The sequence below is a fragment of the Sorex fumeus genome, unplaced genomic scaffold (genome assembly GCF_029834395.1).
Source record: "Sorex fumeus unplaced genomic scaffold, SorFum_2.1 ptg000030l, whole genome shotgun sequence".
In the NCBI taxonomy this organism is placed as follows: domain Eukaryota; kingdom Metazoa; phylum Chordata; class Mammalia; order Eulipotyphla; family Soricidae; genus Sorex; species Sorex fumeus.
In genome coordinates this window covers 19,675,502-19,688,906 of record NW_026606087.1, presented here as the reverse complement: position 1 = coordinate 19,688,906, position 13,405 = coordinate 19,675,502, and the positions used below count along the sequence as shown (strand labels likewise).

The window sequence follows — 13,405 nt, the reverse complement described above, 5'->3', positions numbered from 1 at the left end:
TTTTAACAGCTATAATAGTTTTATTAGTTTTACTCATTAATATTAATATTTTATATTATCTTTTACTTATAATTTACTTATATTTTACTTATCATATCTAATTTTCATTCCAAACCCTCTCATGATTAAAGACATGGGTAAGGGAAATGTGTTTATTAGCCAAAGCCATATAGGGTTATATATCCAAGAAAATTTGGTGTAAGATCACAGCTAGCTAGGAGTGCCCACTCAGCGGGAATATGGGGCCTGGCAGGGGTGCCCAGACTGCAAACTCCCCCTGCAAATGCATTACTGGGCCCCCAGGACTCCCACCTCTGGGCTGCCTGCCTTTCATATTCCCATCAGTAGGGGGCGATGAGCTCCTGGTCTGTGACTGGCACCATCTGCAACCAGACTGAGGTCAGGTGTGGGCCCTGCTCAGCTGCTCCTGTCTCCTGTCTGGGCTTTATCACTCTTTCAGGACCCGGCAGGAGCCATCTTATCAAGTCCCAGCTCAAGTCCATTCTGGACTCCTATTTTATTTCTTCTCTTGGGCCAGCGCTGGACATTAGGGGACTCTGAACCCCGCTGTGCAGTCTATTTGCAGGCATGGCAGCCAGCTGTGACCCTCAGCCTCAGCCTTGGCCCCTCTAGGTTCATTGCGATGCTCAGAGACATCCAGGAGGCCGAGGCGGAAGCCACTGGCCCCTGCCCAGATGTCAGTGCCCGAGAAGCTTGGGTGCAAAAGACTGCACACAGCAGTCAGGATTTCACTCTGGAGTCAGAGTCCAAATAGTCCCCATAGAAGTCGGGATACTTCTAGGTAAAGAGTAAGATGATTATAATGGTGCTTAACAATATCCTGGTGCCAGTGATCTGTGGGTATGTGTTCCTGTCCTCAAAGGTTTGAGTGAATGTCATAATACCCAGTGAACAGGTGACAAACTAGAAGTCCAGTGACTTTAAACATGTGAGACCAAGACTGTATTACCAAGTAGAGTTCTTATTGGACCTGCTTTTTCGATTGATTTTTTTGCTTGTTTTTGTTTTTGTTTGGGGGGGGTGGTCACGCCTGGCTGTGCTCAGGGCTTTCTCGTGGCTGTGAGCTCAGGGATCACTCCTAGGTGAGTTCAGGAGACAATATGGGGTATTGGGCTTTGAATCCAGAGCAGTCACATGCAAGGCTAGCACCTTCCTCACTGTACTATCTATCTGGGTCCTGGGCCTCTGTTTAGCAGTAGAACACAGACCTTGTCTATGGGAGACCCTGGTTCCCTCCCAAGCATCACACACATACACACACACACACACACATGCACAGATATATACATATTCGCATACATACATATACACGTATCTCTGCATATATGCTACACCCATACAAGTACTCACACATACACACATATACAGACATCTACATATATATACTTACACACACATATATATACATATATATGCACACAACAGCCTTACACACACACACACACACACACACACACACACACAGATGACATAGACTGTTAAATTGCTGAGGTGGTCTTAGCTGTTCAGCTCTCTCCTTACTGACTCCACAGGGTAAGAGCAATAATAGTCATGAGAGCCATCTGCTCCAGGCCAGGCTCCCAGGGGCTCAGCAGCGCAGGCCCCAGGGAGGGGGAGACAGAGTCTCAAGTCCTCGTGGGAGCCCTCGCCACAACCTCACCTTCTGTCACTTGCCCCTTGGTGAATCTCAGTTTCTTTTCCTGACGAGGCAGATGGTAAAGCCCTCTCTGCTGCCTACGTCCCATGCCTCAGTGTGCTCTCGGCAGCGCTGGGCGCGGGGTGCTGTGGGGGTGCTGTGGGGTGCTGCGGGGTGCTGCGGGGTGCTAGGGCCAACAGTACTGCCAAGGAACTGCTGCAGCACAGCAGGGCCCCAAGGGGGGAGGGGTGCGTGCTGCACCTGGACGGCTCATCAGTGCAGCTGTGCTTTCTTGGGGTGGCAGTGATGTCCCCCTTCTCCACCACGTGGCTGGACTGAGGGAGGTGGGCATCCGGGGAGCCGAGAGAGTTTTGGGGAGCTGAGCCAGTAGCCTTGGAATAAGTGAGAACCACCCCCAGGAGTGAAATGGAGGTGAGGAGGGCAGGACTTCATCACTGCCTAGACAGGGAGTCCCAGCCAGTCACCCAACAGAGATGGGAGTAGCGGTGTAGGGGTGAGGCAGCAGTGGGGTGGGGGCATTGCCTTAAAGCATTTGAAAGCAGTGACCAGCCAACGGGCTTTTCTTTCTCAGTGTGGGCTGCTCACAGTGACAGTGACCAAATACCTTCCCCCTGGACGAGAGGGGGGCAGAGGGATATTTGTCTTTCCTTTTACATTCCGGATGTACCTCTCTCCATAGCTACCTCTTACCTAGAACGTTGGGGGAACAGAAGGACACTTGGGGGGACCCCAGGAACAAGGCAAGAGCCCCTGAAACGCGGAGGCCCATCCGAATGGTGGGTCCCAGCCATCCCGGTGGATGGAAGAGAGGCCAGCTGGAATCGGGGAGGGGAAACACTGGGCAGCTTCAGTCCTCCTGTGGGGCCCTGGCCCTTCCCACCACCAAGGGCCGCACAGGTGATAATCAATTGGCAAACACATTGTATGGCTGACCCTAGTCTGCCGCCGGCCCATGTTCCGCCCTGAGAACATGGCCTCCAGCTCCATTCCCGGCACTCAGCAAGGACCGCCTGCCCAGACCCCACTCGGCGGAACTTTGCAAGCGGTCTGTGCTCTGCCCTCCCCAGCCCGCCCTCCGCCCCCACAGTGACCCCCGTCTCTCTCCTCTGCAGGAGCCGCGGGGAGCCCAAGGAGTCACGTAAGAACCGAGGTCCTACAGCCACAGAGCCACACGTGGAGCCAGGCCCTGTGGGCCCGGCACCTCTGAAAGATCAAAAGCCCGGGGTCCAGCCTCCACCAAAGGATCGAGGCCCGCTGGCCCCCCAGCCTCCGAAAGAGCCAGGTCCTGTCACCCCAGGACCAGTGAAGGATCCAGAGCCCAAAGTCCTGGCAGCGGCAAAGGAGCAAGCTCCCCCGGGCCCCGAGCCTGTCAAGCACGTCGCTCCTGGGGTCTCGGCACCCGCCATGGAGCCTCCCAAGAACCAAAGTCCCGTGGCTGCAGCAGGAATTAAGGACCAAGGTCCCGTGGCCCCAGAGCCTCTCAAGAACCAAAGTCCTCCAGTTCCCACACCCGTCAAGGATCAAGGGCCTGTGGTACCCAGGCCCCTGCAGGATCCAAGAACCACAGTCACTGTACCTGGAAACAAGGAAGGCCCCGTGGCCCCAGAGCCTGTGAAGATTCAAGGTGGAGGGGTCTTAGAGCCTCAGAAAGATCACAGTGTGGCGGGACTGGCACCCACAAAGAGCCAGGGTCCTGGGGTCCCCACACTAGTCAGGGACCAGGGCCCTCTGGTCTCAGGACTAATCAAAGATCAGAGTCCTGTGGTTCCAGGGCTAGGCAGAGACCAAGGTCCTGTGGTCCCCACGCTAATCAAAGACCAGGGTCCTGTGGTCCCCACACTAATCAAAGACCAGGGTCCTGTAGTCCCCACGCTAATCAAAGACCAGGGTCCTATGGTCCCCACGCTAATCAAAGACCAGGATCCTGTGGTCTCCACGGTAATCAAAGACCCAGGTCCTGTAGTCTCCACACTAATCAAAGACCAGAGCCCTGTGATCTCAGCACTAATCAAAGATCAGAGTCCTGTGGTCCCAGCACTAGTCAGAGACCAGGGTCCTGTGGTCCCAGAACCTCCGTGGAAACAAAGCCCTGTGGTCCCTGAGCCCATAAAGAATCAAGTTCCTGTAATCCCGGTGCCTCTGAAAGGTCACGATCCCCTGGTGCCACCAGCAGCCAAGGACCAAGGTCCTGTGGTCCCTGAGCCTTTGAAGACTCCAGGCCCCCGGGGCCCTCAGCTGCCCACTGTCTCACCCCCAGTCAAGATCCCAACTGTCCCCCATGCGGAATACATCGAGGGTTCCCCTTGACGCTCACCCCCTGATATGCCAAGGAAGGCGCTAGCAGTGAATGGGCCCCCACCGGGGGCAGCCAAGACACATAGTTAATCTGCATGAAACACGTATTGTATAGTCTTGCTGGAAACTAATAAACTTGGTCCATCGGGCTCAACATAATCTGTCTTTGGCTCCATTTGTGTGTGTGTGTGTGTGTTGGTGTGAGTATGGGAGGATATGTGTGTGAATGTGTGTATGCAGTTTTGTACAAGTGCATTGTGTGTGTGTGAATGTATGAGTATGTATATGAGGGTGTGTGTATGTGGGTGTGTGAATGTGTATGAGTGTGTTGTGTAAGAATATGCACGCATATGTGTGAGTGTGTGTGTGACTATGTGAATGTGAGGGTGTGTGGATGCATGGGTGCATGAACTGAGTTCATGTCAGTAAGGGGGTGTTAGTGAATGGGTGTGTACATGTGAATGTGAGAATGCATGTGAATGTGTGTGTGGGTTTGTGGATGTCTGCACGTAAATTGTGTGTGTTATGTGAAGGTGTGAGTATGTAGATAGAGATGGGTGTGAAAATATGTATGTGTGTGAATTGTGTGTGTGTGTCCCAACAAACATACATGCAGTACACACTCACAAACAGGCATGGGAGCAGAGACACAGCCACCCCACTCACATCAAACATCCCCATGACACCAGCTGGAGGGTGTCTGGTGGAACCCAGTTCTTACACTCCCCACCTGTGGACAGCATCGGGATACATGCTTTGGAGCTCCATGCTCCAGGCCTGGCCCCCGACTTATCAGAGTTGAGCTCTGATAAGCTGGTCACAAACCATGGTGCCCACCCCAAATTGGGTCAGGCCTAAAGCTGCAGAAGACACAGCGCAGGGACTGGGTGGCCAAGCTAACTGCCAGGGCTTCCTCCTAGCGCCTGTCAGAAGCCAGCCTCCTCAGGACAGCCCCAGACACTCTCGAGGCTAAAGCCTGCACCTGCTGATGCCCTCAGACCCAGGTCAGCTCAGCGGGGCGCCCACTCCTTCATACCTGTGGTAGACTTGGTCTTGACACCCACTTCATGGCATGCTCAGAGCCGGGCATCCGGGTCACTGTGCGAAAGACGCCAGCATCAATTACTGTAGCATGAAGGGCCGGAGAGAGAGTACAGTGGGTAGGAACTTGCCTTGCACGCAGCTGACCCAAGTTCTATCCCTGGCACCCCATATGGTCCCCTGAGTCCTGCCAGGAGAGATTCCTGAGTGCAGAGCCACAAGTAAGCTCTGAGGACTAGAGAAAACAAAAGCAAGAAAAACTGTCCAGAGTGCTTCATTGATTCTTCACCAGAGCTGCTCCTCCCTAGGAACATGCCAACCCTCCTCTTAAGGACACCGGTTCTTTTGATTTATTTTTGTTTATTTTATTCTTAGGAAGTGGCCCTACCTGGTCATGCTCATGAATTATGCCTAGCTCTGTGCTCACTCCTGGCAGCTCCTGGTGGACCATATGTAGTATCTCAGTTCAAAGTGGAGTCAGGGCCTGAACAATAGCTTAGCGGGTAGGGTGTTTACCTTGCACGTGGTTGACCCATATTCAATTTCTGGCATCCCATGTGGTCCCCAGAGCACCATCAGAAGTAATTCCTAAGTGTAGGACCCAGGAGTAACCCCTGAGCATTGCCCAGTATAGCCCCAAAACAAACAAACAAAAAAGTTTCATGCAAGGCAAATGACTTATTCACTACACTGTCTCCAGCCCTGATGTAAACCCCCTTATTAACCTGTGTGTGTGTGTGTGTGTGTGTGTGTGTGTGTGTGTGTGTGTGAAGGCGGGGCTGTCTCCTTATTTCTTTTTCTAAATAAAACCATTTTACTTCAATAATTTTAAAGGCTAGAGAGATAATACAGAGGGAAGGCATTCACCTTGCACACAGCTACCTGGGTTCAATCCCCAGCACCCCCTAGGGTCACCTCCAGGAGGGATACCTCAGTGCAGATACAGGAGTAAGCCCTGAGCACTGGCCAGATGTGGTCCCAAAACCAAAACGAAAATACTTAATAAAGAGTTCCTTTCAAAGGAATGCACCTTGGTTCTTCCAGGGAAATGATCACAGAAAGCACAGGTGGCTTCCAACAGTTCAGGTTTCTGAGCCAGATTCCTATCTCACTGCCAAAAGCACTTGGGATTCCTGCCCCCAGAAGCTACATGTGCGCGCGCGTGCGCACACACACACAGACACACACACACTTCCTTGTTCACAGTACCCTAAGAGCTTATTGCTATATGATTTGTAAGTGTTTGGTCAAGCAAACAAGAAAAGCCACAGTGAGACTAACGAAGTATTTGAATAAAGCTGGAGAGAGAGTACAGGACTTAAGGCACTTGCCTTGCACACAACTAACCCCATTTTATTCCCAGTATTGGTTCCCTGAGTATCCCCAGGAGTGAGCCCCGAGCCCCGAGCCCAGAGTAAACCCTGAGCACCTTAAGGTATGACTCAAAAAATAAAAAGAAACAGGAGCTGAAGAGATAGCACAGTGGGTAGGTCACTTGCCTAGCACACAGCTGACCCAGGTTCAATTCCTGTTACCCTATGCAGTTCCCACAGCCTGCCAGAAGTGATTCCTGAGTGCAAAGCCAGGAGTAACCCCTGAGCAGTACGAGATATGGTCCAAAACCAAAATAAACAGAATTAAAACAAACAAAAAAGTATTTATATTAACACCTTTCTCCTGCTTCCCATTCTCCCTCTGACCCACACACATGTCCCCAGGGACACACAGATGACGCAGGTGCCTCTCTGAGATGGCAACATCCAGGAGTCCAGGTAAGCACCTCTCCAGAGAGCTGCCTGCAAACCAGATCCGGGAGTGGAGGTGCAGGAGTGCTGCTGGAGCCCCACCTGGAGGAGATTGCACCTCCAGGGCCAGTGGGAGGGGAAAGGGAAGGACGCAGGTCAAAGGCACTCCGGAGGCTTTTTATTTATCAATGTTGGCTGCGTGCAAGGCAAACGCCCTACCGCTGTGCTAAAATTTTAATCACCTTAAGATACACAGTTACAGGGCTGGAGAGATAGCACAGCAGGTAGGGCGTTTGCCTTGCACGCGGCCAACCCGAATTCAATTCCCAGCATCCCATATGGTCCCCTAAGCACCGCCAGGAAGTAACTCCTGAGTGCAGGGCCAGGAGTAATCCCTGTGCATCCCCAGGTGTGACCCAAAAAGCAAAAAAAAAAAAAAAAAAAAAAAAAAAAAAAAAAAAAAAAAAAGATACACAGTTACAAAGCTGTTTACCATTGGGTTTCAGTCATACAATGGTTCCAACGCCCAGCCCTTCACCAGCACATTTTCCACGCCAGAGTTTCCCTCCCGCCCTCCACCCCGAGAGCACAGCGTGAAGGGCGTTTGCCTTGCACGCGGCCGACCTGGGTTCGATCCCTGGCATCCCATATGGTCCCCCGAGCACCCCCAGGGGTGGTTCCAGAGCACAGAGTCAGGAGTGAGCCCTGAGCATCGCTGGGTGTGACCCAAAAGCAAGACAAAACAAAAACAAAGGGAAGGGTCCAAAGTCGGGGGGGGGGGGAGGTGGGGGGAGAGGGGGGAGAGGGGGGGAGGGGGTTCGGGCAGGGCGGGGAAGGACGCGCCGCGGCTGGCGCCACCTGCAGGCCGGGACCGGAGGCGCCTCCGGGCGGGAGCGGCCCCTGCTGGCGGCCGGGGTGGGCGCGACTTTATTCCGCCTCCGCCTGGCAAGGGGCCACCAGCCAGGCAAGGGAAGGTGCTGTGGGCTGAGGCTGGGGAGATTCGGGGTCTGTCTCGCAGTGAGTGGAGGCGGGAGCGGGGTAATGCTCTCCTGCTGATGCAGAGAGATAGGGGAGGAGAGGGAGGGAGGGAGAGACAAAAAAGGGAGGGAGAGAGGGAGGGAGGGAGGGGGGAGAGAGAGGGGGAGAAAGGGAGAGAGAGGGAGGGAAGGAGGGAGAGAGATAAAGAGAGAAGGAGGGGGTAAGAAAGAGAGAGAGGTGGGAAAGAGGGGGAGAGAGAGGGAGGGAGAGAGTAAGAGAGAAAGGAAGAGAGAAGGAGGGAGAGATAGGAAGAGAGGGAGGGGGGAGAAAGGGAGAGAGGAGGGAGAGAGGGAGAAAGAGAAAAAGAGAGAGAGGGAGAAAGGGGGAGAGAAAGGGAGAGAGGAGGGAGAGCGGGAGAGAAAGAGGGAGAAAAGAGAGAGAGAAAGGGAGAAAGGGGGAAGAGAAAGGGAGAAAGGGAGAGAGAGGGAGGGAGGGAGACAAAGGGAGAGAGGGGGAAGAGATGGGGGAGGGGGGAGAGAGAGGGAGGGAGAGAGCCCGCCTGCACACACAGGATAAAGGCCTCACATGGCAGTGATCAGACTCTGCTGCACCCCCAGGAGTGACCCTTGAGCACAGGAGTAGCCCCTGAGCCTTGCGGGGTGTGGTCCACACTCCCCCTTCACCACCACCACAGAGATGCGGAAATCCACCGGGAGCTTCAGGGCATGTGCTACCCTTGGCTTCCGGTCCCTGAAACCTGCCCCCGCTGCCCAATCGGTCGTGACTCTGCTCTCTTGTCACCGTGTCCGTGGCCAGCCCCCTCACACCGTTGAGAATTCATCACTGGAACTGTGAACTCCATCAGAGCACTCGGGGTACAGGAAATGCAAAGCGGGTTGATTTTGTTGAAGCAACTGCAAAGTGGTTGAAGGCCTCTTTGCTCGGGACAGAGCGGACAGGAACTCTAGTGTTAGTCATTTCCCCAGAGCGTCCCGATGTGGGCCAGCCACAATTCCAGGAACTCTGGCCATCCTGAAGAAGGAGATCCCGAGGGGTTGTCACTATGGCTGCCCCAGCCCAAACCAGGAGGGTGCTGGCAGTGCCACCCCAACACAATACCTGGCCGCAGAGCTCCTGGTGCCGGCCCAGGTTGTGTGCTCAGGCCTTTCCAGGCACCTTTGTACCCCACCACCACCACCACACACACACACACACACACAGTTCCCTGACCTTTCTCTAAACCCCCTCCCACCAACCCGGCCACCCTCCATCCACCCAGCACTGCTTTCTTCTGCTCTCAGCCATCTGGTTTCTGCCCCAGTCGAACCAACACCACCTCACATCCCCACCAGCAGTGTCTGAGGGTTCTATACCCTCCTCTTCCTCCTCAACACTCACCGTCCCTTTTTGACAGCCCCGATTATGTTGCATATTCCAAACTCTTCCTACTTGCCCTGACATACCTGGTAGGTGTGGATTCGCATCTGCAGAGTGAGAGAGGGCAGTGGATTTGGGGGTTGAAGAATGAGCAATGAGCTCAGCAGGGTGCAGAGAGAGAGAGAGAGAGAGAGAGAGAGGCCGGGGAGGGTGGTCAGGGAGAGGTCTGGATGCAATGATTTCAGGGGTAGGGGTGTGGGATGAAGGCGGAAGTGGGAGCCCCACTGCCGTGTGCACCTCCGTATCTCCTGAGAGGGGGTGGATTTATCCAGTGACGTGGAGAGGTGAGAGGAGAAGCATCCAATGGAAGACCTGGGAAACACCAACATTTAGGGGATGGGAGAGGAGGATGCCCCAAGGAAGCCTGCTCTGAGCAGCAGAGGCCAGAAAGGACTAAGGAGATATGACTGGGGGGAAACATGGGAGGTGTCAAAGGTCAGAGACATGAGCTCCTCTCTGCCTATGGATTGATTTCATTTATTTTTCATTATTTGGGGATCACATCCAGCTATGCTCAGGGCTTACTCCTGACTCTGTGCTCAGGGATCACTCATGGCAGAGCTCAGAGACACAAATGGGATACTGGAATCAATCTCAGGTTGGCTGCATGTAACAAGCTCCCTACCACCTGTACAATCCCTCCGACCCCTGCCCTGTGATTTAAAGGACTCATGGAGGCCAAGAAATAGTACAGGATTAAGGCACTTACCTTACATGTATCCAACCCCGGTTCAATTTCCAGGATCACATATAGGCCCCTGAGCATCACCAGGTGGGCCCACCAAAAAAAAAAAAATCTAAAATAGAATATACTAAAAGGACCAAACAAAGATGGTACAGCAGGTAACTTGTTCACAGCCAACCCAGCACCACATATGGTCCTCAGAGCTCCACCAGGAGTTATCCCTGAGCACAGAGCCAGGAGCAAGCCCTGAGCACTGGCTGGGTCTGGCTCCAAAACAAAAAAAATTAAATGATGCATAGAACAAACTAGCAAAATGTAAATACATATTCAAGTTTTCTGATGGATTCACAGAAGATTTCACATTATACCTCTCCCAACTTTCATCTATGTTTCAAGTTTTCTCTCTTTCCAAAATAAGCTTGAAAGTAACAATCAGATCACTGGGGGACTTGGCAACTGCAGAGCCTCTGAAAAGACAGAAGGCTCCTCCCAGAGAAATGGGGTGGGGGGGGAATAGGAGAAATGGAACGTTTTCACACCTGATACAGGAGTCCTTCCCGTCTCTGTCAGTGACCTCTGGCTCTTCCTGAGAAAGGAAAAGCTTGACCATGCCAAGTAGTAGCCTCTGTCGTGGTTGCTGGTATCTCTTACACAAGGACCATTCCCAGTGAGGCCAACCCCAAGCCAAAGAGCTCTTCGTTTAAAAAGGAAGAGCAGTAAGGATGGTAGAAACAGGCCAGGAGGTCTGCCCCACGGTTGGCAGCTTGGCACAAAGTGAGGGGGACGAGGGGGAGAGCAGTTAGGACAGAGAGTGACCACTATGACAATCATAGCTGGAAATGATCGCTCTGAACAAGAACTGAGTGCTGGAAGGAGGGGAAAGGACATACGTGGTAACCTTTAAGGACCTCTGTGTGCAAGGTATAATGCCCAAAAGGAAAGAGAGGGGGGAAGAGAGAGAGAGAGAGAGAGAGAGAGAGAGAGAGAGAGAGAGAGAGAGAGAGAGAGAGAAGAATGTTTAAAAGGAGGAGAGTTGCTGGTCAGGAGTGCCCACTTTGTTCCTAAGTACCAGTTCCTGCATTGCCTCTGCCATCAGTCTGCCCAAGGCTCCACCCACCCTCCTGCCCGCAGAACCCCAATGGCCTGTGGCTGTGCTGGGGCTTGGGGCCATGAGGGTGAACTACAGCCCTTGAACCGGAACCACCCGGAAGCTCTCTCTGGCTCAGGGCTGCATTCGGCGCTGGCAGCCTTCCGGACTACTGAGCCCATGAATCAGTCCATGACACCAAAAGGGGATCTGCACTACCTCCAACATACACAGGAGCCCGTCGAGTTTCTCTGCTTCCCAGCAACCATTCTGGGGTGGAGAGGGCTGCCAGCCCCCTCAGGCTGTATGGTGTGATGGTTACTTCTCCGTGTCACCCTGACTTTTGGCCATGGGGTGCCACACTGTTTGGTTATACACTGCTCTGGATGTGTCTGTGAGGGCGATTCCGGGTGAAGTTTAATTTGAATCATGGAGAGATAGTGGGTGAGCAGCTTGTCTTCCATGTAGCCGACCCTGGTGTGATCCCTGGCAGCACATCTAATCCCCTGGTGACCACCAGAAGTCACTCCTGAGAGTCAGGAAGAGACTCTGAACACAGCCAGGTGTGGTTCCCAGAACAAAAGAAATAAAAATCAACTTGAGTCAGTAGGTTGAGCACAGCAGACTTCTGTTAAAGTGCGAGGGGGCTTCATAAGATCTTTGAAAGATCGAAAGAGTACGAATGGTTGAATAAGAGAAGATTCACTCGGGTTTCAAGCTGGGACTTCACTCTTCTGCCTTCAGACTTGAACATATGGGGCCAGAGTAATAGAACATAGACAGGACGTTTGCTTTGCACACGGCTGACTGAGGTTCAATCCTGAGCACCCATATGGTCTCCTGAGCCCCTCCGGGAGTGATCCCTGAGCACAGAGCCAGGATTAATTGCTGGGCACTGCTGAGCATGCTCAAAAATAAACAACAACAGTTAAAAAAAAAAAAGGCTTGAACTTACACTATTGTTCGTGGGAAAATTCCATGGCCGTTGGGTTCTTCATCCTGACATGCATGATGGAGCTTCCTCACACGCATGACTGAGCTGTATACGGAGGGTTTGGTTTCTCCAGGCTATGGGTCCAGAGCCTGTTTGAGGCTGTCTGCTCTAAGTCTGTACCATCACTTCAGCCCCTCGACACTTTTTTTTTTTAATTTGACTTTTGGGCCACACACGGTGATGCTCAGAGGTTGTTCCTGGCTTTGCACTCAGGAATTACCTCTAGCAGGTCTGAGGGAACCATATGGGCTGCTGGGAACTGAACCCGGATTGTCATGAGCAAGACAAGCATCCCACCTCCTCTACTACCACTCCAGCCCCCACAGTTTTAAGAAAATAATCATTATTAGGGCCGGAGCAATAATACAGCAGGTAGGGCATTCCTGAGCACTGCCAGGGGTAATTCCTGAGTGCAGAACCAGGACTAAGCCCTGAAAACCTCCAGGTGTGGCCTAAAAACCAAAACCAAGCAGACCCAAATAATCGTTACTTCACATCTTATTTGCCAAGTACCATGGGTCGCCTCAATTCATTTTCATCACAATTTTATGAGCTGAACACTCTCATCATTCCCATCTTCGTGAGGAAACTGAAACTCAGAGAGGTTAAGTAACTGGTGCAAAAGAACACAGCTGGGGGGACAAGATCTGGGACACCTGTTGGCCAGGCTTGCCAGGCTCCAGCAACTCTCCCGCTAAGCACCATAGCATCCACCATCTGCTTGGAAGAAGCCCTGACCAGCACCAGTGGCTCAGCGAGGACGGGATGTGGCAGGACACGGCAGACCTTGTCTTTCTCCAGGCCCGGCTCAGCTGGGCTGTCTCCCCCACAGGGGGCCAAGCCTGACTGCAGGGCCTGGGGCAGAGATGATGCAGCATCCATGAAGCAGGGATGCGGGCGCACAGTGTCCTCAGCGGCTTCTCCCCCTTGCACAGCCAAACCTGGGCTCCCTGCTAGGCCCGTCTCTGTCAGTGGCCTGCTGGGTGGCCTTGGGCTGGCACTTAACCTCTCTGATCTTCTTTTTTTAATCTATAACACAGAGCAGTAATAGCTGCCCCTCGCCCTGAGGATCAAGTGAGGATCGAGCACCAAGGCGCACGGAAGGGGCATCCCCATCCCTCCACATTAGCTCTCTCAGTCAGGCCCTTCCTGATGCGGGGGATCATCCCCCGACACACAACCAGCACCATGGTGGGATAAAAACGGCTGCCCAGGGGGCTCCATGCTACAGGAAAGCACCCCACAGGCTGCAGTGAACAGCGGTCACGTAGCTGGCGACAGAGCCCCGTCCTGTCCTAAAGGCTCAGAGCCGGTCCTGGCACTGTCCCCCACGGTGCCACAGTCAAGGGTGAGGTCCCGTGAGTGTGGGCAACACAGGGCCCAACACGAGCACAGCCTGGGGCGAGCGACCCCAATACCATCCCCACCACCCGGGAAGAGAGCAGAGGAAGGAGGACACAGACTG

General features: G+C 53.2%; 1 protein-coding gene across 2 annotated transcripts in view; it reads left to right on the top strand.

Annotated features, from left to right (window-relative positions):
- The window catches only part of MAP6 (microtubule associated protein 6), a 100,067-nt gene extending 95,937 nt beyond the window's left edge, over nt 1–4,130 (top strand). Inside the window, exons 4-5 of one of the 2 annotated variants that reach the window (XM_056115869.1) lie at nt 2,791–3,533; nt 3,633–4,130. In XM_056115869.1, coding sequence (XP_055971844.1) covers nt 2,791–3,533; nt 3,633–3,985 — 1,096 coding nt within the window. In that variant the 3' untranslated portion in view covers nt 3,986–4,130. Of the gene's footprint in view, nt 1–2,790 lie in introns of both variants that reach the window. The other variant, XM_056115868.1, reaches the window with a different exon arrangement.
- Nucleotides 4,131–13,405: the final 9,275 nt, after the last annotated feature.